At 57.9% G+C, this 26,665-nt stretch overlaps 2 protein-coding genes and 1 long non-coding RNA gene across 4 annotated transcripts; 1 reads left to right on the top strand and 2 right to left on the bottom strand.

Moving 5' to 3' along the window:
* Window positions 1–697: 697 nt before the first annotated feature.
* On the bottom strand, window positions 698–4,912 carry ELF3 (E74 like ETS transcription factor 3). Its single transcript, XM_055319291.1, has 9 exons — window positions 4,773–4,912; window positions 4,240–4,410; window positions 3,675–3,896; window positions 3,513–3,599; window positions 3,303–3,422; window positions 3,078–3,167; window positions 2,824–2,940; window positions 1,934–2,129; window positions 698–1,304 (listed from the first exon to the last, which is right to left on the bottom strand). The coding sequence occupies exons 2-9, from the start codon at window positions 4,400–4,402 to the stop codon at window positions 1,190–1,192; spliced, it is 1,110 nt and encodes a 369-aa protein (XP_055175266.1). The 5' UTR covers window positions 4,403–4,410; window positions 4,773–4,912; the 3' UTR covers window positions 698–1,189.
* A 290-nt stretch (window positions 4,913–5,202) lies between these two features.
* On the top strand, window positions 5,203–7,713 carry LOC129505946 (uncharacterized). Its single transcript, XR_008663636.1, has 2 exons — window positions 5,203–7,032; window positions 7,318–7,713. It is a non-coding gene; the product is annotated as an uncharacterized LOC129505946 (long non-coding RNA).
* On the bottom strand, window positions 7,670–25,822 carry RNPEP (arginyl aminopeptidase). 2 transcript variants are annotated; one of them, XM_055319313.1, is made up of 11 exons: window positions 25,362–25,822; window positions 21,636–21,776; window positions 21,177–21,325; window positions 15,973–16,089; window positions 15,089–15,324; window positions 12,664–12,777; window positions 11,629–11,741; window positions 11,344–11,452; window positions 10,020–10,244; window positions 9,092–9,234; window positions 7,670–8,320 (listed from the first exon to the last, which is right to left on the bottom strand). In XM_055319313.1, the coding sequence occupies exons 1-11, from the start codon at window positions 25,806–25,808 to the stop codon at window positions 8,162–8,164; spliced, it is 1,953 nt and encodes a 650-aa protein (XP_055175288.1). In that variant the 5' UTR covers window positions 25,809–25,822; the 3' UTR covers window positions 7,670–8,161. The 2 variants fall into 2 exon arrangements, with proteins under 2 accessions (XP_055175288.1, XP_055175289.1); XM_055319314.1 differs by lacking the exon at window positions 25,362–25,822 and adding an exon at window positions 24,004–25,105.
* Window positions 25,823–26,665: the final 843 nt, after the last annotated feature.

Below are 26,665 nucleotides of genomic sequence, written 5' to 3'. Positions count from 1 at the left end.
CGGCCGTGTCCTGGCTCCGCGGGGCCCGGTGGGCTGCAGGGCACCAGGCTGGCGAGCGGCCGTCCCCCTCCCCGTCCTTCCTCGGCCTTGGCGGGCGCGTCTCCGTCCGCTGCCTCCGTGTGCGGCCCTCGGGGCTGGGGGCCCAGGCATCTGCGCCACGGGGCTCAACACCCAATTCTGAGCTTCTGGAGGTCGGCCAGGAAGCAGGGCCCGGGGCTGGTGGCCGAGGCGACCGGGCGAAGGCGTGACGGCAGCAGGGCCTGTGCAGGGCTCCCTGCACGGAGCCTGGGAAGCTGGCTCGGTGTCACCTGTCTCCTTCGCTGGCCTCCAGGCCCCAGGGCAGCTTGTCTGCAAACCAGGCCTCCCGCCCTAGGACACCTGTCCCTACCCCTGCACCTCTAGCCCAAGACCTCCCGCCCTGGCCCCTCCTCCAACCCCATGACCTCGTCCAATCCAGAGGCCCGAATTTCAGCGCGTGGTGAGCTAAGACAGAGGTTAGAAAAGCCCAGAAGACACTTTATTGGAGGTCTCTGCCTCCATCCACAGGAGGAGGAGCCAGGAGCCCCATCCTGAGGGTCCCAGCATCTCCCCGCCCCTCGCTGGCCCGGCCCAGGGCCCAGAAGAGTCAGTCTGACCACTAACACGTGGTGGGAGAGGAGCGGGGACGGGAACGTCTTAGAAAAAATAGATCTCTATGTACATCTGACGTATTTATAGCACATAAATTAGGGAGTGCTCTGACCCCTGCCTGCGGAGTCCAAGCACTGGGGTGGGAGCCAGTCCAGAGGGCAGGTGCCCGAGGCCCCTCCGTCCCCATCTCGCAGGCCTCTGGGGCTTCCCCCGGCCCCGTGGCTCAGTCCAGGCGTCTGTAGGAGGAACGTCGTGTCTGCGGCTGCTGTCTGGGTCGGGTCTGAGGACACGTCGGGTCAAAGGAGCTGCCCCGGCAGCTACGGTCAGCAGACGAGCCGCCTCCAACCCCAGGGCTCGTAACTCCAGGAGGAGGGCAGACAGGAGAGGCCACAGCCCCGGATCCCAGGATGACGGCAGAACGAGGTGCCGGACGTCGGCATCTCTCCACAGCGCGGCCGAAGCCCGCCCAGGTGGGGCCCGGCGGTGGGGCCCGGCGGTGCTCCCGGGAGGGCCCGCGGGCTCAAGTCCGTGCGTTTGGTCCTGGGTCCACTTCAGGCCCTCAGTTCCGACTCCCGGCAGCCTCTTCCTCCTTCCAGCCGCTGGAGTTTTTGCCGAACTTGTAGACCAGCCGCCGGCCGTCCACCCGCTCCAGGATCCCCCGTTTGTAGTAGTACCTGCGTGCGGAGAACGGCGCTCAGAGGCGTCCGGGTAGGGAGCCGCCGGGCCGCTCAGGCCCTCCGCCGGCCGCGTCCTCGGTGCGTGACCCGCCCCACCGCTGCCAGCCTGAGCCTGAGCCGCCTCCCGGAGCTCCCCCGTCTTCCCCCCTGCAGGGAGGGGCTGCCTCTGCCCCCCTAGCGCACTCCGAGCCTCGAGGACCCGCCTCTACCCCGGCTCCTCTGTACCTTGGGGCTCTCTCCTGGGGCTCATCATGAAACCACATGGTCTTAGGGTTGGAAGGGACCTTAGTGATAATTCAGGGGGAAACTGAGGTCCAGACAAGCAATTTCCTTGATTCAAGGGGGGAGCCCGGGCTTGGTGTAGGCCGCATGGCTCACGCTCTTTCTACCGGCAAGAGCTTTCCTCAGGACGAGCCTCGCAGGTAGTGCAAAGAGGTGCTGCCAGGGGAGGTTTCCTGTGCTTGCCCTGCAGCCTCCTGCCTGCTCCGGGCCACCCGGGGGCAGGCCCTACTGTTACCCTCGCTCTCCAGGACGCAGGCCTGGGGGGGGGGCAGGGACGGCTGGGGGAGCAGAGCCCGCGGGGCCCCCCGGCTTCGCCGCGTCACCAGGGCCGGGCACCCGCTCACCTCATGGCTCGGCTCAGCTTCTCGTACGTCATGCTACTGTTTTTCTTCTTCTGGCCCCACAGCTGGGCCACGGCCTCTGATCGCAGGAACTTGAAAACACCCTCTTGCCGGTTCTCCCACTTCATGAGGCCTTCGTTGAGCTCTGGGTGGATGAGGATGTCCCGGATGAACTCCCACAGGTGGGTGCCTCTGGGGGCTGCAAGGCCAGACGCGTCAGCCGGCGGCCCAGGTGGTCCCTCGCCCCCGGGCCCATCCCAGCGCCCTGCCCACGGGCGGCTCCCTCCACCATCACACGCAGCACAGATGTTTTACTCGCTGCCTGGCGGGGACCCGATGGGGACTGAGGCACGCTACTGCCTGAAGGAGCCCGCGGTTGGGGGGTGCCACCGTCAAAAAGCAAACACCCCGACGGGCGGCGAGAGCTTGGCGAGTATGGGGCGAGAGCTGGGCCCCGCCTGGGGGACAAGAGGGCAGCTTCCTGGAAAAAATAGCCAGGGAGCCGGGCCTAGCGTGGGGGGGAGGGAGACTCGGGGAGAAGGAGCTCGGGGCCTTCACCCCGCAGCTCCCAGCAGCCGGCTGGCTCCCACCAGGCCCCGAGGCCGGGCCTAGAGGCCGTCCCAGCAGGCGGGACGGAGCAAGTGTGCAGAGAACTGGAGTGGGGGGTGGGCTGGGAATCTGGGCTCTCGTGCCTCAGTTTCCCCTCCCCTCCAGCACCCCCAGCCTAGGCTCTGCGACGAGCCGGCGACCCACACACACAGCCTTGCCCTGCGGACCGTGACAGTGGGACGGAGGGGCAGTGTGTCCAGCCGGGGACCACGGGACAGCACGGCACCCGCGGCGCCGTAGGGAACCTGCCGCCCAGGCCGCCGCGCAAGGGGCCAGGAGCTCACCGTGCTTGCTCTTCTTGCCCTCCAGACACTCCCGAGACTCCTTGCTCAGCTTGCGGGGCCGGCCCCGTTTCCGCTTCCCGTGCTTAGGGTCTCCCTTCTTGTAGTCAGGAAAGCCGTCTGCGAGGGGGGCCGGGGTCAGGTGGGGTCAGGCGGGGAGGCCTGGGGGGCCGGGGCAGCTGCGAGCAGGGGGGCAGCCCTGCAGGCAGCAGGCATGAGGGGACAGACCCGCCCCAAGGGACACTCCCTGCACTCACCCCTAGCGAAGAGCTTGCTGTCAGTGGGATCCAGGTCCACGTCACTTCCACCGGAGTCTGAGGAGTGGGGGCTCTGGGAGGTGGCAGTCCCTAGGGAGGCGGGGCCGGGGTGAGCTCCTGGGGTCTCAGGCCCACCCCCACCGGCTCTGTCCCTCCCGGGAAGTGCAGGGAACCGGGGCTGAGGGCTGGGGGGAAAGGGAGGCTGCGGCCCAGGCCAGGACGCACCTGCGGTGGAGACGTCGGAGCTGCCCGGGGAGAGGGCGCCGGGGCCGTAGCTGCCGGGGAAGTAGGGGCCGGCCTGCCGGCTCTCCTCCAGCATCTCCTGGCTGAAGGGGCTGCCCTGGTCTGGGAAGAGGAGGCGAGGGCTCAGACGGGGCCGGGCCCGAGGACCCTGGAGCTGGGGCACACTGGGCGGGCGGGGGCGAGGGCTCTCACCGAAGGGGCCCAGGCTCTCCTGGAAGGCCATGCTGTCCTTCTCCAGCAGCTCGATGATCCAGCTGAGCTCGTCAGGGAAGCTGGCGGCTGGCGGGGAGGAGGGCGGGTCAGAGCCCCGCTGGCGCCCCCGTCCCGCCCCCCGGCCCCGGCGGCCGCACTTACTGAGGTCCCACAGCTGGGAGTACAGCTGGTCCCCCAGGGGCCCAAAGACCAGGCGCAGCTCCTCGGGGGCGCAGTTGCACAGCGTGGCCCCGTCCATGTCGCACCGCGAGAAGTCGATGGCGCTGGCGTCGTACTTGTTCTTCTCCACCTGGTAGCTGATCCAGTCCAGAACCTGGGCCTTGGACCACAGCTGGGGCTGCTTCCCCGACCAGCTGGCCTTCTCTGCAAGGCGCGGCGCGACGTCAGTGGCCTGAGCCACCCGGACCCTCACAGCCCATTTCTGGTGCCGGTTCGGGCTCTTGCGGGCACTGCCCCCTGCCCCCCGCCCCACCCCCCAGTCCCAGGAGGGGCGGCGGGGGCGCCACTCCCCACAGCTTCGCCCAGCACCTCGTAGCGGCCGCTGCCCCTCCACCCCCACATCTCAGCCTCTTGCCAGCGCCCTCGCCCCTAACGCTGGAAGAGGAGGACCCTCTTCCCTGCCGCCGGCCGTGGATCTAACAGGCTCTTAGCCGGTGACGGTGACGCTCCCTCCCTTCCACGCCCCATCCCACCTGCTGAGACCCACCTGTGCCCTCCAGCGGCATCTGGGGGTTGCTCAGGGTCAGCACCAGGTCATCGGCTCCAAAGGCGGCGGCAGGGGGCGCAGAAGCCAGGGCGGGGTCCTCGGAGCTGTACATAGCACTGAAGTAGTTGCTAAAGACGTTGCTGATCTCGCAGGTTGCAGCCATGAGGCCACCTGGGGCAGAGGCGGAGGCCAGGTGAGGGCCAGGGTCCTGCCCTTTGCCCTCCGGCTCTTCTGCTCCGGCCCAGCCCCCGGGGCAGGACCAGCCCCAAGGGAGGTGACGGGCAGTGTGTCCGCAGTGTGTCCCCGACGCCCCCTCTTCGTGCAGGGCTCCCAGGTCTCAGGGCCGCGGTGGGCGCCAGGCCTCCTGCTGCCCCCCCACACCCTCGAGTAGGATGGGCAGCGGGGCCACCCTGTCCCTCCCAGAGACAGTGCCTCCGAGGCCTCCAGGCCGCTCAGGCTTAGGCCCCACGGGCGGCTCTAGACCCCCGTCGGGTTTCCCAGGGCCCGGCCCCCGAGGACGGTGGGCGTCCTACCTGGAGGCGGAGTGTGGGTGTGGCGGGCGGCGGCAGGGACAGCAGGGACAGCAGGGACAGCAGGGACAGCGGGCAGGTGGGGAATCCAGGAGGGAAGAGCCGCGCCGGCGCTGGCCAGGAGCTCGGCGGTGTCTGGCCCGCGCGCCCCCTCCCGCCCTAAATAGAGGCGCGGGGCTCCTCCCCAGCCCGGCCCTTATAGCGCCTGGCGGTAACCTGAGCCGGTGGCTCATTGGATGGAGGGGATTTCCTGGCCTTTAGACTGGGCTTCTGGCCCCAGGTGATTTGCATATTTTGTGCCACTTGGCCCGGATCCTGGCAGGCGGTGCTGGGAAATCAGGCCCGGCTGGTTTAATGATTGTCAGAGTCTGTCATCCCGCACCCTCTGGGGTTGGGCACAGGGCACGGGCCTGGGCGGGTGGCAGGAGCGCCGCTGGGGTGGTGCAGGAGACCCCCCGGGGGCCAGGCCGCGAGGGGCTGCGAGGACTGCTGGTCCCCAAACGGGCAGAGACCCGAGGACCGGGGCCGGCGGGGACAGCAGACGGTGGGGTTCAGGGAATTGACGCACAGCGCCGGGGTTCCCGAGGCTCCCCAGGCCGGGCCCTTTCCTGAGCTCACACTGGGCGGGGGCCCGGCCTGCCAGCCTCGGGGCCGCGTGTGCCCGAGCCCCGGAGCCTGCGCCCTGGTGGCGCGTCGGAGCCCACGCGAGCATCAGCACTGCTGCAGCCGCCCGTGCGAGGGCCCGGGCCGTGTTCAGCCCCCGTCGGGTCTCCCTTCCAGCCTCCGCCCCTCGCCCTCCGTCGCCGCCGCCGGGCACCTGTCTGCTACCCTCTAGTGGCCAGAAGCCTGGCTCCCTGGAGGAAAGGGGACTCTCCCACACCGGGTACGACACCGACACGGACACCGACACCGACACCGGGTAGTCCTGGCCGCCGGGGGGCCTCCCGGGGCCTGGGGTCCCCTCTAAGCGCGCAGACCCCGCCGGAGACCCTGACACGGCAGCACGGACGGGGAGGAGGCGGCCCCAGGCCTGCGTTCAGGCGGCCGCCCAGCTACGCGGTTCCGGGGCCTCCCCACGGGTAAAAACACGGTTGTTCACGCTTAATAGCCCCTAAGGTCTCCTCCAGACTAGTTCTCTGCATCTGGGATGTGGGAGCTGGGTACCCCTCCCACGCCCCCCGTTAGCGCCGGGGCGGCCAAGCTTAGGCTCGGTGGGCCAGGTAGCCGCTCACACAGGGTGGCTCCCCTCCAGAGCCGACCCCTCCCTTGTCCCTAGCGCCAGGTGACTAACAAGGCCACCTCCTGGGACCCTCTCCTCTTAGTCCCCACAACTGCTGGGCCCCCAGGACGGGGCTTGGGCTCCAGGGCCCCCTCCCCTTGGCCACGGGTGGCGGGAGAGCCCGGGGGCTGGCGGTAGGATTTTCCCCAGCCCTTCAGGGGGCCTCCCCCAGGAGCCCGAGGCGGGCACACCCTCCACCCAGTCACTCACCCTGGAATGTGGGCGAACCGGCTCCTAGCCCCAGGACGGCTCACATGCTCCCCTGCCCTGGGGGACACCTGGCCAAGGCTCCCGAGGGTGGGATGAGAAGGATGTTTGCCTTCACGGGGCTTCACATTGGGGACGGGCCGAGATAAGGAAGCCCTATAGGCCGGCCCTTATCTCCCGGTGTTGATGCCCCCGCAGCCGGCAGCGCGGTGGTGTTATGGGTAAGTGGGAAGGACTCCAGCTCGAGGTCAGGGCCTGGGAGGTGTTGTGGGGAGGAGCTGCAGTAGGACGGGGGCGCAGCCCCCCACGCTCTCCCCGGGAGGCCTGGTCCTGGGGGTATGGGGTGGCAAGAGCCCGGCCTCCACCCTCTACGAGGGCAGCCGCGTCCCGCAGGACTAGGGGGGCCGAAGGTGGAGACAGGGCCGGCAACGCAAGGCGGGGTCCCCGTGCTGGGCACCTCGAGGACTCACCACGCTAGTGGGGCCCAGGAGCGGCGGTCACGGCGCCCCAGACACCACGCTGGGCAGTCGGGGAGGCCTGTGGGCGGCACGTGGACGGAAGGGCCTGAAGGAGCCCAGGGCCGAGGACGAGGCCGTCACCCGCCGGCCCACCGCCTCCGTCCCCTAACTCGTGCGAGGAGCCTCCAGGAGCCTGTTTCGGGGGCTGCGCCGCGTGCTCTCTCCCAAGCCCTGCGCGGCGGAGGCGGAGGCCCGAGCCGATGACCTCCAAAGCCAAGGACACAGCCAAGGCGGAGACTCAAGAAGAGATAAATGTCTGGTGAGCCCCCCTCATCCACGGCCCAGCCCAGGCTGCCGGCCGCGGCGATGCCCGTGGGACCAGGACGCCGCACTCGGTGCCAAGCTCTCAACAGACTCACAGTTAAAATACTCACCCAGGGCGCCGGGGGGGGGGGGGCAGGACCCAGGCCCTGGGATCCAGCCCCACGCGCTACTGCTCAGCCCGCCTCTCCCTCTCCCTCTCCCTCTAAGGCTCCCCTGCTTGTGCTCTGTTTGTCAGATAAATAAATAAAAAATTTTTAAAAACACAAAACGACTTATCCAGGATCAAACGCAGGCGAGGCCCAGGAAGGAAGAGGCCAGAGGAAAAGACGCTACAATACACAGGTTTCAAGCAAAGGAAGAGATGAACAGGTGGTGCCGCACGCAGGGAATTGGGCTCCTTCATAGGAAGTGGGATGGGGCTCCCTTGCACGGCCCCCCACCACCCTGCGGCCCGTCCTTCGTCCTTCCACCTGCGTGTGCGCCACCCCCACCTCCTCCACCTGCGAGCTCCCCCCAGACAGGGAAGTGCTGTCAGCCTCTGAGGCCCCTCCCCTCCCCGCGACCTCACAACATCTGCTCCGCAGAGGGCACATGTGGAAGCAAGAAATTTCACACGTTACCTCCACCTTAGATACTTGTCACTTAAAAATGTTTATTAGAATAAAGATTAAACCTATAGCCCCTTGCATAGTATTTCAAGAATCAGAAAAGAAAATAAAAGGGGAGAAGAGGGGAAAGCAGGAGAGGGGAGAGCAAGGGAGGGCAGGGAGGGCAGGGGAGGGGACAGCAGGGGAGGGCAGGGGAGGGCAGGGGAGGGGAAGGGAGTGGAGGGCAGGGGAGGGCAGGGGTAGGATAAGAAAATCGTCTCTGCTCCTTCCAGGGAGCGGGGAGGAGGGAGAAGGCGGGGCCCTCACCAGAGCCAGGAGCGGCAGCCAGAGCCCTGGAAGGTTCTCTGGCCTCGGGACCAGCTGGTCCAGAGAAGTTTCCAGCAGAGCAGAGGCCAAGCACCACCGACACCCAAGCCCAGGGAACAGGCTTCTGCGCGGGGGAGTAAACACGGGGACGTGGGCCGGAGAACCGCAATGTGGGAAAGCCTGGAGACGCAGCGGCCGGGCCGCGAGCCTCTACGTGGCCGCGGGCGCCACGATCTGCTGGACGTAGTTGACGACGTTGCTGTGGAGCTGCTTGGCAGTGGCCGCGAAGGTCTCCCTGGCGAGGGCCTGGGCCTCCCGGCTGCCCCCCATCATGGCGCGGTACAGCGGGAGGGTATACTTCTGCTTCCCCTGCAAGAAACGTGGGGCCTGAGCACTGCTCAGCGAGTCCGCGGGCCCCGGGGCCTCGGCAGGCGCCAAGAGGGAGGAGGCTGTCAGCGAGGGGCCCCAGATAGGCGGCTCTGATGCTGGCGTCTTCATGGGGGCCAAGGGTCCCCGCGGGTGGATCTTAGTATCACCCCGACCCCTGCTAGCTCAGGGCGTCTACACTCCCCTTCTTCTTCTTCTTCTTCTTCTTCTTCTTCTTCTCCCTTTTTTTTAAGCTGGTCTCCCCAGCACGGAGCCCAACGCAGGGCCTGAGCTCAAGACCGAGATCAGACCTGAGCCGAGATCGAGAGTCAGCGGTTAACCGACCGAGCCACCCAGGCGCCCCCGGGGGTCTATACTCAACCCAGCAATGAGGACGGTCGGCACAGTGGGGCTCCCAGCTGGGAAGGCTGTCGCTGGGTGGCCACCAAGCCAGGGGCTGACCCACAGGCTGCGGCGGGTGACACGGGGGTCACGGGAGGCTCGACCCTTCTTCCCAGTGTGTTAGCTGGACCAGCTCGGACCCCTCAGGCCACACCAGCTGATCCCAGAAAAGCTCCCCAGCCCTGTAGGCTTCCCCGCCATGGCAAGGCCTTCCCCGGCCACCCTGAGCAGGGTCCTCCCCCCCCCACACCCCGTCCCACCCCCACCCTGTCCACAGAGGGGCAGACGGTGAGGCTCTACGCAGAGGACTGTGGCCGGGGAGGCGAGGGGCCCACCGCGTGCCTGAAGGGGGCAGGAGGTGGGGTCACTCACCTGGCTCTGGAGAAATTCCTTCACCTTCCAGAAATCCTCCTGGTGGTCATTCTTAAGGACGATCTGGCCCCATCGGAGCCGGAGCTCCGCGTTCCGGGAGTTTGAGACGTTCGGGTAGGTCTCTGCCAGTTTTTTCACATTCCCTGAAAAAATAACAAGGGTTTTTACTGGTGGTGTCGCCAGAGCCACGAGCCAGGGGCCTAACTCCACCCTCAACAGGCACGTGTCTGCCCACAGGCCCCCCGAAAGCATCGGGAACGACGTCGAGGGGTTCCCAACCGCCCACCTTACACCGTCCTGCTCACTTTGCTCCGGAAGGTAATGCCCAGCTCTCAACCTCACCTTCGTTTTTCTAAGGCTCCTCCACCAAACTTCCCTCAATGTAATCAGACCGTGTCCCCGTCCCGCTCTCCTCCCGGCTTCAAGCACAGGGATCCTCCTAACGTCTCCAGCGCCGTCTTCTCCCACCACCACTGAGCTGCTGAAAGCTGCCTTGGCTTCCACTGTCTCCTTACAACACCCCTGGACCCCTGGGTGCACGTTATCTCTGGCTGAGCAGCGACATGTGTTAGTGGCTGAGAGCTTCCGGGGCCCAGCCCCGCCGGCTGTTGGCTTCGTGGCCTCTTCGTGCCCCAGGTCACCCCGTCACACGGGGCTCACATCACAGCCCCCGGGCACCGAGCGGTCGCAAGGACTCAGAGGCGTGGGTGCGCGCGGGGCTCTGGGATCCCATTCCCCACGGCGCCCGTGCGGATGGCTGACGTCAGCCGGGGCGCAGCCCTGCCAGGTGCTTGCGTCCACCCGCCAGCACCCGGCAGGTGCCCGAGGGCAAGCCTTGCCTCCTCCCTGAGTCTCCCTCGCCCCTGATGTCAAGTCCTGTGTACGAGGAACCCTGGCGTTTTCACGTGGATTTGCCCCTTTCCCTTACCCGGAGGCAGAGGGGATCTCTGGAGGATCTTATCGAGGAAATAAACCAGCTGGTAGGTCTTCCAGGTGGAGATGGCCACAGCTCCGATGGCCCCCATGTCCAGCTCCTCGGTCGCCCACTGCTGGGCCAGCTCCTCGGCAGGCCTCATGAGGGAGTCCCCGGGGGAGAGGTCGGGGAGGTAGGGGGGCCAGCCAGGGCTATTCAACCACTGATCAAACTCAAGGCCTGTTCGGCAGAAGGAGAGAGGGGACTGTCGGAACTCCCCGGCAGCGGGCGCCACGGTCAACTCGCTCCAGCGGCGCCTGGACCTCGAGCTCCCGTCTGCGTCTAAGGCCCCAAACTCCCTAATACTGGACGTCACCTTGCTCCCGCAGCGTCCCGCTTACACCGACCCCCAGGGACCGCTGCGTCAACCGGAGCGCTCCTCTCCCTACCCGGACGGTGGCTTCGAGTCGCGGTCAGCGCTGGACCGCCGGAGCCAGGCCGTGACCGCTCTCCCGGCCAGGCCCGCCCACGTGCTCCCTGAGAGCAGCGGAGGAGCGCGGGGCTGCGGCTCCGGCCCTGGGAGGCTGCCCGGGCCCAGCCCCGCCACCCAGGCCTGGTACTCGCCTCTGGCGCCTCAGCTTTATCTGGAGCCCGGTCAAGGCAGGGCGAGGAGGCCCGTGTCGCGGGCGGCCGTGGGGGGACAAGGCAAGCAAGCACAGGGCGAGGGCTCACGCCCGGCGCGCAGCAAGCACTCAGTAATCATTAACCGCCACTAGCCACGGAGTCTCGCGACCTTGAAGCGGAGGCCTGGCAGCAGGGAGTGGGTGCCCGGGCCGAGCGGTCCCAGCGGTCGGGGAAGCCGGCGCCACCAGCCCCACGACAGGCTGACTCGGGGCGCCCAGCCTGAGCGGCCTCGTCCGTCCCAGGCCACCCACCGTCTGTCTCAGGGCGCAGGGTGGCCCCCGGGATTTTCCGTCCCTCGGACGGATGACGTGCGAGGCCGCCCATGCTCGCAGGCAAGGTGGGCCGGCCGGTACCGCGGCCCCGGGTCACAGCCCGCAGCTCTCCGGGCAGTGGGGTGGGTCATGGGTGTGCAGCCGCGAGGAGAACGGGGACAGATGGGAGACACTGAAGGAACAGAGTGGAGAAAGCCAGGCCAGGAGGACACGAGAGAGTCTCTCCGTGGACGGGGGCCGGGGCCCCGGGCTGGGCAGCTGCTCACTGCCACTTACCAGGACGCTGATTTAACGCTTCCCGCCCGCCCTCGTCTTCCCAGACGCAGATTAGACTCACTTCTCCACTATCTCCCAGGAGCCCACAGGCCAGCTCTCCGGCTCACCTGGAATGGAATCCACTCTCCTTTCCTTCAGCTCAGGGAAGTATTCCAAGTAGAATTCTAGAAAGTCCTCAGCTAAGATACTTTGGAATTTGAATTCATTAACATAGGCCTGCAGGGAGGGAGGTACTTTTCAGGCATTCTGGATCCCAGGGGGAGCACAGTCCCCCTGCTCCTCGGGTTCTCCTCCAACCCCTCGCCCCTTCGGCCCGCCTCTACCCCTGCACCCTCGCCCAGCTGGCTTCTCTGCGCCTCCGCCTTCTCCCCTCGACTCTGAGTTGACTGTACCTTGAGAAAAGTGTCAAACCGATCCTGATCACCCACCAAGTGGGCCAGGTATGACACAAAGCAGAAGCCCTTCTCGTAGGGGGTCTCGTTGTAGGTATCATCCGGGTCGACACCTAGCAGAGAAAGCAGACACTTGTAACCTGTCACTTGGGCTGTTCTTCTCCAGCTCCGGGTTCTATGAGTAATCATGGAAGAGGTCGGGTTTCAGCTTCCTCGGGTTCAGCAAGGCCAGGAAAGTTTCCAGGTCCATCTTGGCCCCTCTCAGGCCACTTCAAAGTTGATCTTAAGGGGTCATTAACTACGGACCTAATACGAGGACAAAGAACCGGCCTTCCAGGGGAACTGGCAGGTTTCCTTATTCCCGGGATTGCTGTGCTCCACTGGGCTCCACTGACTCTCGGGCTGAGCACAGGGCTTGGTGCCTTTTCAAGCCCTCTTGGTCACCAGCTACACTGAACCCCCTCCCCTCCCAGAACGACTGGTTGTTTCTACGAATGTTCTAGACCAAAATAAGCTAATGACCACTCTGCAGGGAGTTCATTTTCATGGTCGCTGGCACCGAGGAACGTGAGCTTAAATTGCACAGAAAGGTTTTAGATTAGTCATATGTGGAACTAAAGAAAAATGTCCCAAAATAAAAATACATGACCTTGGACAAGTCACTTGACTTGTGGGGTGCTCACTCACGTCCTCTGTAAAAGAAGGCAAATGCTCGACCTACAAAACCACAGGTCTCATTTGATAGAAAAAGGATGGCAAAGAGCCCTGTAAGACGATAGGGGCCCGTACAAGTGCAGAGCAATGGTCAAGTCACTACGAACTGCACAAAACCAGAAAGAACTCCCGTCTGGCTGGAGTGGCTGGAGTGGCTTCCCTTGAGTTGGCCTAGAGGCCAGGGAATGGCTAAAAAGAGCTCTGGAGGGCTCCGCCTTCCCAGGAGGGCATTCAAGGTGTGCACCGCTCAGCACGGAGCTCAAGTAACTTGGGGCTCCAAGCTCGGTCTCGGGGAGGGGCAGTCAGAGGCGCCTCCTGGACCTGGTTCGATCTTCACGCGGAGCTTGTTGAGTGGGTGTTCCTCGCCAGTGACCTCCATGTGCTGCTGAAGCAGGGCCCGCCCCGTGGCAGCTTCCAAGCAGGTGTAGGCAGAGCCTAGGGCAAAGAGAATCCTTGGAACCCTTAGGCCTCAACAACGCCCCCGCCCGAGTAGATTTTTCAGACAAAAAGAGGGTGTGCTGCCCCCTGGTGGCCACAAGGCCAACGACTGGCCGCCGAAGCTTCAGGGCATCACCACCCCCCACCCCTACGCCCACCCCCACCCCCACCCCCGGGGGAACCCCAGGCCCACAGGGGTCCGTGACCCAGAACCTGAATCCGTCCCTGGCTCCCTGCTGCTCTGGGCTACCCACGACGCGGTGAGCTCAGGCCCTTGGTCTCGCCCATACATGAGGATGAGGGAAACTCACACCTTTTCCTGGGACTGTTCCCCTTTCCCCATAAAAATATTTTAATTCATAGAAATAGTAATTTGATCTTCTATGAAAACAGATTCTTTTCACTTGGCTGTTCCCATCAGACAAGAGAAACTGTCACCCAAAATTTTTCCAAGGGTCTCTACATGTCCGTCTGGCTCTAGGGATGACACAGGGAATGGTGGAGGGGAAGGGGACCAGGCTGCGAACTAGCCACCTCTGCCACACTCAAGGTGCTCTGACTCTGGGCGAGCTACTCAACCTCTCTTAGGCTCAACTTCTTCATCTGCGCAGTGGGCTCACAGCATCTGCTTGCAGGACCCTCAGTGGCTGAGTAGGACAGTCACAAACAGGCTCCCGTTCCATCTACTCTGGATCAAAGCATACATCTGTACAAACTTTCGGGGGAGGGGGGTGCAATGGGCAATGTGTGCTAAAAAGCGTTTAAAATGTTCAGATCTCAGAAATTACATTCCTAGGAATTTACCTCCATTGAGATCATCTGAAACATAAACATTTACATGTAAAAAATATTTGTCAAAATATTCTTTCATTAGAAAATAACAGGGGCGCCTAGGGACGCCCGGGCGGCTCAGGGGTTGAGCGTCTGCCTTTGGCTCAGGGTGTGATCCTGGGGTCCCGGGATCGAGTCCCACGTCAGGCTCCCTGCATGGAGCTGCTCCTCCCTCTGACTGTGTCTCTGCCTCTCTCTCTGTGACTGTCATGAGTAAATAAATAAAATCTTTTAAAAAAATAAAAAGAAATATTATCCTTGTGTCTTCCTCTGTGTGTCCCTCTCCTAAAAAAACATACAAAAAAACCAGGGCCGCCTGGGTGGCTCTCAGGTTAAGTGTCCAACTCCTGATTTCAGCTCAGGTCATGATCTCAGGGTCGTGAGACTGAGCCCCACCATGGGCTCCTCGCACAGTCTGCTTGAGAATGTCTCTCCCTCAGCCCTTCCCCCTGCTCACACACAGTCTCTTTCTCAAAACAAAGAAGAAAAAGAAAAACCAAAAATAACCTAATAACTAGAAACTAAGTAAGTTAAGAAACATACTCTGTAGCTATAGAAGAAATTTTTTTTTTTTATGGAAGAAAATTTAATGACCTGGGAAAATGCTTAACTTTATCAAGTCAAAAAAAAAAAAAAAAAGGCAGTTGGAAGGTCTGATGATTCATACACCCACACAGGAAAATGCTTGAAAGGATATACACCAATTTTCTCTGAACACTGAGATTATAGGTAAACGTATTGTGCGTGCTTTCCCATATATTTCAAAATAGATTTTGATGTGAGAAATAATAAAAACAATAAATGTTATATTTTTAGAGTACCTGGTTTTCCATAATGAGACAATGTCGAGAAAATATCTTAAAAGCACACCTGGGCTCAATTTGGGGTTCTGGCCTCACCTGCTAAGTGGCTGGGGCACATTTCTCACACTTTTCGAGTCATAGTGAACTCATACATAAAATGGAGATAACATCTGTTTCATAGGGCTATCGTAAAACCATTAAATGACGTTATTTTTAATAAGGTGCCTGTACAAAGCCCGTATGTAGGTGCTCAATAGAAAGTCATGATTATAATGATCTTACAAGTCATTGTAAAACCGACCAGCTATCTGGGTGGACGGCGCTGGGCAATTCTCCTGGAGGGGTTGCCTGGCTGTTGGGAGAGCAGAGCATGGAGCGTGCCTTCAGCTTAGATGAGGGTTCACTCAGCCAACACGGAGGTCCTGAGACCACCCCCTCCACTCCCGTGCTTACTGATTTCATGCCATGCAACGCCACGGGGCTGCTTTACTTAGAAGGAACTTCTGTCTAGAGTCGGCCCTTGCTGGCCTCTCCCTCGAGCTTTCCGCACTACTATTCCTCCCTTCACGCCCACTTGTGTCCCGAAACCCCGAAGGAGATCACACCAGCCTCACAGGTGGAAGCCTGCGGCGCGGGGTCCTAGGCAAAGGACGGGCACCTGGGCGCTGGCTTACCAAAGAGGACAGTGGAGATCCTCCTCTGAGCATACATGGTGAAACCTTCATTGAGCCAGAATTCACCCCAGTTGGCATTGGTGACCAGGTTCCCAAACCAACTGTGGGAGATCTCGTGGATGATGACATCGGCCAAGGAGCGGTCCCCTGCTAGCAGGCAGGGGGTGACAAAGGTCAGACAAGGGTTCTCCATTCCTCCAAATGGAAAGGAGGGCGGCATGAAGAGCAGGTCATATCTGCCGAGAGAGTGGGAGGTCACAGACCCTGCCTCACCTCCCCAGGCAGGACTCTCGGTTCTGGGAGACGTAACCCTGGGCCCAGCACTGAAATGACACCCAGCGTCCTCCGCCCTCCAGCCAGCTCGCTGGGACCTCCCATTCCCCAGGTTTTGCTCTCTCGAAGGCCAGTCTCTGAAACCTCCCTGTTCTCCTTCCAAGCAGGGTATGGCCGTACCATCGGCTCGGTCAGTTAGCTCACGATGGCTCAGGTGGGGTCACAAAGATCTAACAGCCTTTTTTTTTTTTTTTTCTAACAGCCTTTTATCTGAGGCGGCTAAAGTCTGAAGACGTCAAAGGAGAAAACTGGGAGTGTGTGGCTGCTTCTAGCAACCAAGTCACAAAGGTCCCCTGACAGCGTTTCCCGGGCTCCACACTCAGCAGCTGGAAGGCACTTCAATAACCCTCCCTCTCGGGATGCCCTGCTCAGCAACAGTGAATGAGGCCTGGCTTATCCCTCCCTCTTGCTCGTCCTCCTCTCCTTTACTTCTGGGATTGGGAGCTGGCTCTGCTCTAGGAGACAGGAGAAGCAGCAGCACCAGAAGGAAGGCAGGGGGAAACCAGGGACTCGGGTTAACAAAAGACATTGGGATCGACGTGATACCACACCTTCCCCAGACGTAGGGTCCAAAGAGTTTTTCTCCTGTTGCCAGAAATTCTTCTATCACTCCATTGTACTCCTCCTTGGCAGCGTCAATCAGGCAGGGCTCAGCCCACACCCGGCTCCTAAAGACAAGAACACAGAAGGAGCAGGATGGTGCTTGGAGACTCAATCCTGAAAGCACCCGCAGAAACCTGGCAGTTGCATATTTGAGCCAAATGAATGTTGACACTGTGGCCAGCCACAGAGGCAGGAGGTGCAACGTCGGATCCCCTGCACGGGCCCGAGAGACTGCGTGCCACACCTGATAAATAAGAACCCAACACAGCGACAAGGAGGAACTGCCTCCCGTGAGCAACAGGCTCAAACTCACGGCGCCATAATTTTCTGTCTCCAACACCAAATGTGACCTTGTAAGTCACTGACCTCTCTGAGCCTCAGTGTGCCCATCTGTGAAGCGAGTGGGAAAGAGGAAAGAAGACAGCATATAAAAGCCCTTCATACAGGGGCTCACACAGTGAAAGCTGGTTTCCTCCTCCCCGTGGTGATTCTCACAACCCGGGGAAGTGAAAGCAACTCCAGGGGTAACCCCACACTAACGTTAATAGAAAAGTGTGACTATCAGGCAGCCTGGGGGGGGGGGGGGGGCTCAGCGGTTTAGCGCCGCCTGCAGCCCACGGCGTGATCCTGGAGACCCGGGATCGAGTCCCACGTCGGGCTCCCTGCATGGAGCCTGCTTCTCCCTCAGCCTGTGTCTCTGCCTCTCTCTTTCTTGCTCTGTATCTCTCATGAGTAAATAAAATTAAAATCTTAAAAAAAAAAAAGTGTGACTATCTGGGAATGGCAGTGGCAATTGTGCTTGTAAGACAGGATGTCTTTATTTTTAGGAGAGACACCCTGACTGGCTTGCTTCTAAATGGCCAAGCAAAACCAAAAACGAATCCACACCAAAAAACTGATATTAATAAATGAAACTAATATGGCAAAATGGATGAGCATGCAGGCGTTCAGTGCATTGCTTTCTCAATTATCTGTATGAAATCTGCAAAATAAAAAGAAGGGGAGGGGCGCCTGGGTGGCTCAGTGGGTAAGCAACCGACTCTTGGTTTCAGCTCAGATCATGAGATCGAGCCTTGTGTCAGGCTCTGCAAGGAGTCTGCTTGAGGTTCTCTCTCTCCCTCTGCCCCTCCCATTTGTGCTCTCTCTCTCTCTCTCTCTCTCTCAAAATAAATAAATATTCAAAAAAAAGGGCGGGGGAAGAAGGGGAAACATGGTGGAAAGGGGGTAAAAATCAAGATCTAGCCCCACAGAAAGTCTGGGCTGAGAAGGGAGATGATTAGCCCAAGGCTGTTCACTGAATTCAAGGATGAGCTGACCTCAGAGTTCAAGGGTCCTGTAGCCCAAGACTGCGCCCTGGCCAAGAGCTTCTGGATGTTCCACAGCACTGTCCTCCTACACGGACATACTGGATGGAGAAGAAGATGGCAAAGTAGACGGTTCCGGGTCAGGAGAGAGGGAAGGCTTCCTCCTGGGCCCTGCAGAGGCTCAGGGACTGTTCTAGCAGGAGGAGAAAGAGCAGGTGCTTCCCAAGTAGCAGACACAAGAGCCTAGCAGTGGAAACGGTACGTGCAGGTGAGGAGCCACCGACAGTCTGGGCCACTGGAGCACTCATCGTCAGACGGCGGATGGGGCGAGGAGGGGAAGGGCAGGGAGGGAGGTTCTCAGAGCTCCAGTCACAAAGGGCCCAACAGGCCACGTGACACAGCTGGACCTCCAGAGCCATGAGAGCACTGTATTTATTTTTATTTTTTTAAAATATTTTTTAAAGATTTTATTTATTTATTCATGAGAGACACAGAGAGAGGGAGAGACACAGGCAGAGGGAGAAGCAGGCTCCATGCAGGGAGCCCAACGTGGGACTCGATCCCAGAACTCACGACCTGAGCCAAAGGTCAAATGTGGAGCCCCCCAGGTGTCCCACCACAAAAGCATTTTAAACCAATAAGTGGTATTATCAGATTGAGCCCTGAGAGATCACTCGAGTGGCAGTACCCAGAAGATACCTTTAAATTACACAAGCGAGTACATATTCCCAAGAAAAGTATGTAGCAGAGGAGAAGGGGCCCAGAACAGGGTCTTGGGCGATACCAGCACATGGCGGGCTGGGCAGAGAAGAGCCCACAACAGAGACCAGGAGGAGGAACCGGGCAGTCCTGGAACTGGGACAGAATTGCGTCACGGGAGCCAGAGGTGGGTCAACGGAGGCGGAAGAAAAAGCATAGAAGGCCGAGACAAGGACTGAGGAGCCATGTGCTTTACATGGTGGGGCCAGTGGCCTCTCTCACTACAGGAGTTTCTGTGGCACAACGGGGAGAGGTGCTGGATTTCCACGGGTCCACGTAGTCCATGGGGGGTGGGTGAGCATAAAGGCTACTCTTCTAAGAAACCTGGCTAAGAAGGGGAGTGGAAGGTAGTGTGCTAAGAGGGAAGGTGGAGTCAATGAGTTTGCTTTTTGCTTTGTTTGGCACAGAACCAAGGACGGCTCAGATGCAGAGATCTGGCTTTAAATAGGATGGACCCCTCTTCAGAGTCCAGAGGGGAAAAGGGAAGGATGAAAATGACTTTTACATGAAAAACAGGAAGCTGACATAACCATATCTGATGCATTAAATATTCTCACTAAAGTAGGAGACAAGATATCTGCTTGGAGTGAGGGTCTGGTGTTTGAATTGGAAAATTGAAGACGAAAGTCTTCGTTTAAGGGCAGTCAGCTAGAAAGATAAATAAAAGGACTGGTGAGCAATATTGGAAGCTTATCTGTAGTTGAAGACTACGTTTGCTCTGTTTTTCTTGAAAACCACATGAATGTCTATTTCGACTTTTAATTCCAACTTTTCACCAAGAAACCAGAAATGGGTTGTAGAACCAGTAAGCACAGCTGCATTACTTCTCCTTCTCTCAGACACCCAGGTACAGAAGCAGAGAAGAGGGACAGTAGGCCCCGGGGCTAGAAGTCAGAGCAGCAGCACAGTTTGCAAGGTGGCCCCGGTGTTGGGAGGAGAGGATCAAGCCCACACCTGGGGCCACAGAGAAAAGATGGACCGGCCATGAGACGCTGGCTGCCCAGGAGGAAATGCACAGCTTGCAGGAATTAAGGCCTGGGTGAGCTTGCAAAGCAGATGTAGTGGGAATGAGGCCACCAGGGGGCCAGGAGGTCAAGAGGGTGAGGTCAGAGAATGAATGAGTGGAAGGTGTTTAAAATCACTGCCACAGACAGTTCACGCGAATGCCCTCGGCTAGGCCCCAGGCTGCAGAGCGCGCCCATGACTGTAAGGGGTTGAGTCAGGGGGAGAGGAAACCTGAAGCCACCCTCGATCCTGGGCGTTGGGACAGGTAATCCCGATGGAGAAAAAAGTCACCAAAGATGATGTGACAGCGTACCAGGCTGAGAAAAGACCATGATACAGGAGTAAGAGTCCTCAAGGAATTGCTTTGTGATCAGCTTGGATATCACAACTAGCAAAGTCCTTTATCCCAGGCCATGTCAGCTTGCTACCACTAGAAGGTGAAGGCCAGGCTAGACAGGGGGCATCCAAGATACCTCCTCCACTACACAGATTTCTGTCAAAACAAACTGGAATGCTCTCAGTCCAGCTGGAATTTTATCACCAGTATCTGTCGTAACAAGCACGGGATTTGCAACAGAAATGCCTCGGTTGGAATTCCAGTTCTGCTAACGATGTGACTTTGCACAAGCAATTCCACCAGAAGCCTCAGCGTGCTTATCTGTGAAATGGAGACAATAGTAACCTCCACCCCCATCCCCACCCTGAAGAGATTATACGTAAAATATGACTGAGATATATCCACCAACTCTTCTGCCCAGGACTTCCCTCCTGTGGTAACAGCCACTGGGACTGGCGGCAAAGATGACCTTCTCATCTAACTCGCCTTCACAAGACCCTAGGCTGTGCTCCAAGAGGCAAGGACCATCTGCCTGATAAGAGAAGTAATAAGCCATCAGCGCCAGTTAAATGGATTCTATCACCTGGACTGATGTATCATACTGTCGTTTTATTACAGACGGCTCAGGAAAAAAAAAATCAGCATTCTCTGGTGTGTTTGGAATACATTTTTCTTTCATTCCTCATTGATAGCTCATACTCTTACTAACAGAACCTTAGTAAGAGTAACTTCTCTAAAACGACTTTCCTTATCTATTTTCCTGTCAACTGCCAACGCTGACACTCCTTTGCTTATCTACTACCCTATGTGCCAGAAAGACTGCCCTTCATGGCAAGAGAGCACCTGCTCTTTCTAGACTGGTATTGTTTGCACTGTGTGTGCGGGGACACATGCCAGTGGCATCCCACCTATCATTCTCTCTGAAACCCAGGAACTAGGATTCATGATCTGAGCAGTGCTGCTGAGCCCAGCTCTGAAGTCTGACGCTTGTGACCAACGCCGTCAAGGATACCATCACCCCCAGGAGCTGAGAGGTCACAGCAACAGAGCCAGGAAATGCACCACAGCCTTACTATCCAACCTCTGATCGTTTTACATCAGGATTACACTGGACTGGCAGATAATATGAGAGCCAGGAAAAACCTACACTCCCGGTCAAGTTTCTTTTCGCAGGAAACCTTACAAAATCCTTCTTTATCGCCATCAAACCCATCTGATTTCCCGGAGGATCTCTGCCACCACGGGTTCAGGTTTATTCATCTGGAGCACACAAAAAAGGAGCTCCCACTTTCCTCTCCTGAGGCGAACAATGAGATCAAAGTTGTATATTTCCAGGAATTAAGTGCTAGAGAAAATGGGGAGGTTCGGTACAAAGATTAAAAAGCAAATACAATTGCTAGAAGGGAATTCAGAACTAAAAGATACTAATAAAGATCAGTCTTCTAAAACTTCTGGCTTGGTGCCTACCTGCACCCCACAAGGTGGCCCAGGACAGAAGCTACTGGTAGCAGGACTGATGACCTGATTCTAGACAGCAGGATTGGAGTGGGAGGGAGCAGGGAGGGAAGGCAGAAAGAGAAGACTTCCTCCCTCTGTACACATGCCACACGCCTCTGGGCTGCAGAGAGGCTGTCCATTCAGAGACGATGCAAGACTGTCCCAAGAACCATCCCAGCTGGGCCATTGGTCAGAGGCCTCCCGGCCTCAAGGTCAGTCCAACCTTGCCTGTGGGGGTCTTGTTTCCTACCTGGGTCCAACTTCAGCCGAAACCAGATCTCCGATGGCCAAAGCTATCAGATAGGAGGGGATGGGCTGACACATCTGGAAGAAGAACTTATTAGGACCTCTCTTCTCCCAGGTGCTAGCACTCATCACAGCTGTGAAGCCATCTGGGACCTGACAAGAGAGAAAGCTTAGGAGATTTTACCTGGAGAGTCTCCTGATTTGCTCGAAGAACAGCATGGCTGACAACCTGCATAGTGATAGCGATGACCGGGAGCCCATTTTGGAGAACAAAAAGGTTCAAGAAACTAAACTTGTGCTAAGCTGGTGGCATTTAACACAAATAAAATTCCTGTCCATGGGGGAGTTTTGCAGAGGTGCCACTGGATGGATGTAACAATTTAACAGCTGAAAGGTAATCAGATAGATCTGAAATTATATCTTCAATCCCAAGAGCAGGTGCACTTAACTTTAGCCCCCTTACCTCAACAAGAGCAGAATATCCGCATTTCACTGCAGGAGTGTCGAAGCAAGGGAAGAAGGCCCGGTTTAGGACAGCCTGACCCTGGGTATAGACAAAAGGCTTCTCCTTTCCTGCTGTCTGCTCAGGAGCCAACCAGCAAACCTAAGAGAATAAAAGAACATTTCAAAACTGACACCCCCTACATGAGCTCAGTCCAGCCAGAGAAAAGGAGCTGGCTGGCCTGGGAGAATTTTAGGTAATCCTTACAATCCTGGCAGCAGTTTAGCCCTGACTGGGAAGTTCTCTCCTACTGTGTATTTAATCCACCCTAGAATCCATGCCAAGGTATGGCGTCCACTTCACATGGTAGAAACACTACAAAGGGTCTGTTTCTCACATCCCATTGGGTATCTCAAGAGTTCCAGACATGGCCTCTGACCCTGGCATCCTATCTTCCTCCTCTGAGTCCTTCACACTGTAATAGTTTCTCGTTAAAAAAACAAACAGGGACGCCTGGCTCAGGGTTGAGCGTCTGCCTTCGGCTCAGGTCATGACCTGGGGTCCCGGGATCGAGGCCCACATCGGGCTCCCCGCAGGGAGCCTGCTTCTCCCTCTACCCACGTCTCTCTTTCTGGGTCTCTCATGAATAAATAAATAAAATCTTAAAACAAACAAACAAACAAAAAACCAATGAGGAAGCAGCTGTATTTGAACTTGTGATAAAAGGCATAGAAATGCAGAAATGAAGTGGGAGGAGTCTGTGATGAATACATGTTCTCCATTCCTGAAACTTACCCTTTCAGAATAGATGTATACTATAGGCATTGGCTATATATAATTATTTTTTTCTTTTAAAGATTTTACTTTTAAGTAATCTCTGCACCCAACGTGGGGCTCAAACTTACAAGCCCGAGATCAAGAGTTGCACATTCTACCACCTGAGCCAGCCAAGGTGCCATGGCTAAGAAGTATATACTTCTTAATTTGTTTCCTGTTAGCCTTTAACAAAGAGCAAATCTGAGTGATTATCACAAACCCAATTTTTGCCTACAGCAAAAAGTTCACTTATAACATAGCTATAACTGGAGGGGGGGGAGGGTTTGCTGGATATGTCAGCACCAAAAGCCACTTAGAATTTAGAAGCCGATTACATAACTCTGGCAACCTTTCATACGGGAAGCGAGACTTTCTGGTTTAAAGATGAGTAGGACTGAGATGGTTGGAAGGGAGAAAACATTCTTAAGGCGGTGGAGAGCAACATGAAGAAAGGCACGGACGGGCAGGTCTCTGGGAACTGGAGGTAGGTTTCAGATACAGAGGTGGGGGGCATGCGTCGGCAGGTGGAAAGGCTTTGAACACGGGTATTTGAGACCTGCTTTTAAGAGGCATAAGGACAGCACATGGAGATGCTGGCTTTTTATTTGCTTGAGTTTCTTTTGTAGTGTGTGTGAAAATGTCAATGAGTCTCCTTCCAAAGAGTATAATACAGATGGAAAGGAGGAGAAAGAAATGTCACAGTGCAGAAACAGCAGTGTCTCAGCCAGGTGAGTGAGGTCACCATCAACCAGTCACAAATTATGTTGATACTATGTATTCTCAATATGATGTGAAGACAGCACTGTACGTTTGGGACATTCCATGAAATTTTGCTGTGAACCTAAAATTGCTGTAAAAAATAAATTTTATTTTTTATTTTTTAATAACCCCTGTCTGATCACGGGAAAGACAAATTCCAACAGAGAGGCATCCTACAATACATCAGACCAATACTCAGAACTCTCAGGGTCATCAAAAACACGGAAAGTCTGAGAAATTTTCATAGCCAAGGGGAGCCTAAGGATACATGAGAGCTAAAGATACTATGGTATTCTGGATGCGATCCTGAAACAGAGAAAGTATTAAGTGAAAACTAAGAAAATCTGAAGAAGAAGAAAAAAAAGCTCTGAGCTTTAGTTAATAACACTGTATCAGTATTGGTTCATTAATTGTAACAGATGTGCCAGACTTGCAAAATGCTAATAGAGTAAACTGTGTGGAAGGGTATATGGAAACTGTACTATCTGCTCACTTTTCTCGTTAATCTGAATGGTTTTTAATCTTTTTGGATAGATTCTCAAGCAGGCTCCACACCCAGCACGGAGAGCGAGGGCACCACAGGGCTCAATCTCACAACCCTGAGATCATGCCTCAAGCTGAAATCAAGAATTGGGCCACTTAACTGACTGAGCCACTCAGGCACCCCTAAACTGTTTTTAATTATATTAATGAAAGAACTTTAATGAGTTGACAATAAGAGCTAACACGCAGTATTCACTAGGTGCCAGGCACTGTTTCAGGCACTTAGACAAAGATAACTCATTTAACTTCTGTCAAGCATATAGACTAGTACCTGGCACATTTTAATAAACACTGGTCATCCTCTCCGCCATACCGTAAGTCCTTCACCATCGTCTTTAGTTGAGGTTTTTTTGTTGTTGTTGCTTGTTTATGATGACAGGGGAGAGAATGAAGGAGGCTGGTAGTACAAGTACTTCCACTATGTAAGAAGGAGTCTAAAGTCAGGGTGCCGCTGTTACCTACAGTGATTACAGGGAGAGCTCTCACTTAGGATGGTGGCCATGAGAAGGAGGAATACATACAAGTGCCTTGAATGTAGTGCGAAGTGGGAATCTCCGCTGTTAGGGCTCTGATGAAAGCCATTTAGTACTGAGTCTAACATGAGGTGCCACTTTCAGAGAGGGCTTTACTTTTCCAGCTATCCTGTTTAATTCCTCGTTCCCACCCCAAGCCAGAAACTAGAACATAACAGGGCAACCAAATGCATTTACTGATGTTATGTTATCCTTAGAGGGCACTGGGTTTTTTTTTTCTTTGGAGCCTTAGAGGTTAATTGGGATTGCTTTGGACTTCTCGTTTTTCAAACAAGTTCTATCACGGGCTCATTTATTCCCTGAGTAGTTAGTTGCAGATGGAAACAGGACTGCCCTTTGAGCCAGCTCTAAGCGAAAGGAACTGCTAGCCAGGTAAGCAGACTTCGATGGCAGGCAGGGAGCCTCCCGGGGACACTTGCAACCGCAGCCTCGGGACTCTCTAGGAAGGAGCTTCCAACTCTTACAAACGCAAGCCAGATAACCATCCATCCTTTTACTTCCCATATCTGCCCCCCACCCCGGAAACGTAGTATTTAAGAGTCCATCAGTATTCGAGTCAGTCAAGAGTAGTAACAGGGCCAAGTCATGACAAAGCCTAGTGCAGCCTAGTTGTAGTTCCCGTTTTTACTCAAGTTCTTCCGTTAAACAAGCCGAGGACTTTGCAGAAGAAAAGGCGACCGCCGTCTGGGGTTCAGGGTCGTCTCGGCCCGGGGCACCGAGCGCCCAGGGCTCATCAGCCGGCCGCGTCCAGGGCTGCCGCACGGGAAGAACTGCAGCGGCTCCCAGGGACCTAGGCCCAGAGCTCAGGGGGACGTCCAGGTCGCTCTGGGAGCAGCCGGTTCTCCGGAAGGGCGCGCAGGGCAGGGGCGCGTCTGCGGGGGCGGGGGGGGGCGGCAGGCAGACGCGGGAGCAGCGCGGACAGGCGGCCAGAGCCCAGGCGAGGAGCGGCGGGGCCGGGGCAAGGCACGGAGGGGGCAAGGCACGGAGGGGGCAGGGCGGGAGGGGCGCGGGAGCGCGGGGCGTGCCCCGGGCGGGGCTCGGCATCGCCCTCGGCCTCCCCCTGGGGCCGGGCCGGGCCGGGCCGGGGCGCACTCACCCCGGGTCCCTCCCCGACGCGGTAGCTGAGCAGAACCTGGAAGCGCTCTCCGGGCGGGCAGGGCCGCGGCAGGGCCACGCACAGGGCCTGGCCGTAGTGCGAGAAGGGCTGCGCGTGGAAGGGCACGGGCTCGGCGGGCGGCTCCCCCGGGCCGGGCCGCAGCCGCCGCAGCGTGGCCGCCGTCACCTCCAGGCACGGGTGCGCGTCGAGCCGCAGCTCGGTGGCGCCCGGGGACAGCAGGCCGCGCAGGTCCAGGACCGCCGTGCCGCTCAGGCCCCTGCTCCCGGGGCCCGGGCCCGGAGGCCCGAACTCGGCCCGCAGGTCCAGGTGCAAGTGCAGCATCTCGAAAGCCCGGAAGTTGGAGGCCGAGGCCACGTCCACCGCCTGCGCCGAGTGGAGCGGCCGCGGGGCCGCCGAGGGGCCGCTCGAACCCCCGTCGCTCGCCATGGTCCCGCCGCGCCGTTGAGCCGCCCCGGGGAAGCCCCGCCCCGGGGAAGCCCCGCCCCGCCCCGGGGAAGCCCCGCCCCCGGCGCGCAGGCCCCGCCCCCGAGCGCGCAGGCCCCGCCCCCAGGGAGGCCCGGGCTGGGTCACGCCCCTCCCCAAACCCCGAGACCTGACCTAACGCCCCGCCCCGCCCTTGCTCTCCAAGTCCCCAACTTCCAGCCTGTCCGGGGTACCTGAGCACCGTGGGCGGAAAGGTACAGTGGGATGGTCCGGTCCACAGTTGTCCAGGCTCATCCTACTGCGCTGTTGCCCTCGTCCCGAGTAGCACACCTTTCTCTGCGGACGTTTCGGTTCCCGATCTTCCAGGAAGGTAGCGGGACGTGGATGGAGCCCTGGGTTGGAAGAGTCTGAGTTTGAGATCTCACACTCCGCGCTGGACCGATCATTAGGGCCGTGTGACACCTTGGGCCAATCACCCCCGACAAAGGTGAACCCCTCCAAGCCCCTTTCTGCACCTGTAAGATAGGAGTAATAGCTCAGGAGTTAATTGTGAGTTCTCGATCCCACAGCAGATCAAGGTTCATCCCCTGGAGCTCCAAGCACACTTACCTTTCCTTCTTCTGCCAAGGAATGGTGAACCCGCACATTAGGGCGTGATGCTTGGCTGTCCGTCCTGTGAGTTTTATTTCCCCTATTGAATTGTAAAGCATATTGAGCTAGGGGTACCTTTGCCTTATATTTTGTATCTTTTCTGTATGAATAGGGTTGCAGTAGCCCTTCTGTGAATAAGGAGTTAGTCAATGATATTTTCACTGATCAGGTGGGAAATTAGATTTTTAAAAAGACAACATAGGAAGTTT

The sequence above is a fragment of the Nyctereutes procyonoides genome, unplaced genomic scaffold, assembly GCF_905146905.1.
Source record: "Nyctereutes procyonoides isolate TBG_1078 unplaced genomic scaffold, NYPRO_anot_genome, whole genome shotgun sequence".
NCBI classification, from domain to species: Eukaryota; Metazoa; Chordata; class Mammalia; order Carnivora; family Canidae; genus Nyctereutes; species Nyctereutes procyonoides.
The sequence above is the reverse complement of the archived record's forward strand: the minus strand, read 5'-3'. Positions and strand labels throughout refer to the sequence as shown.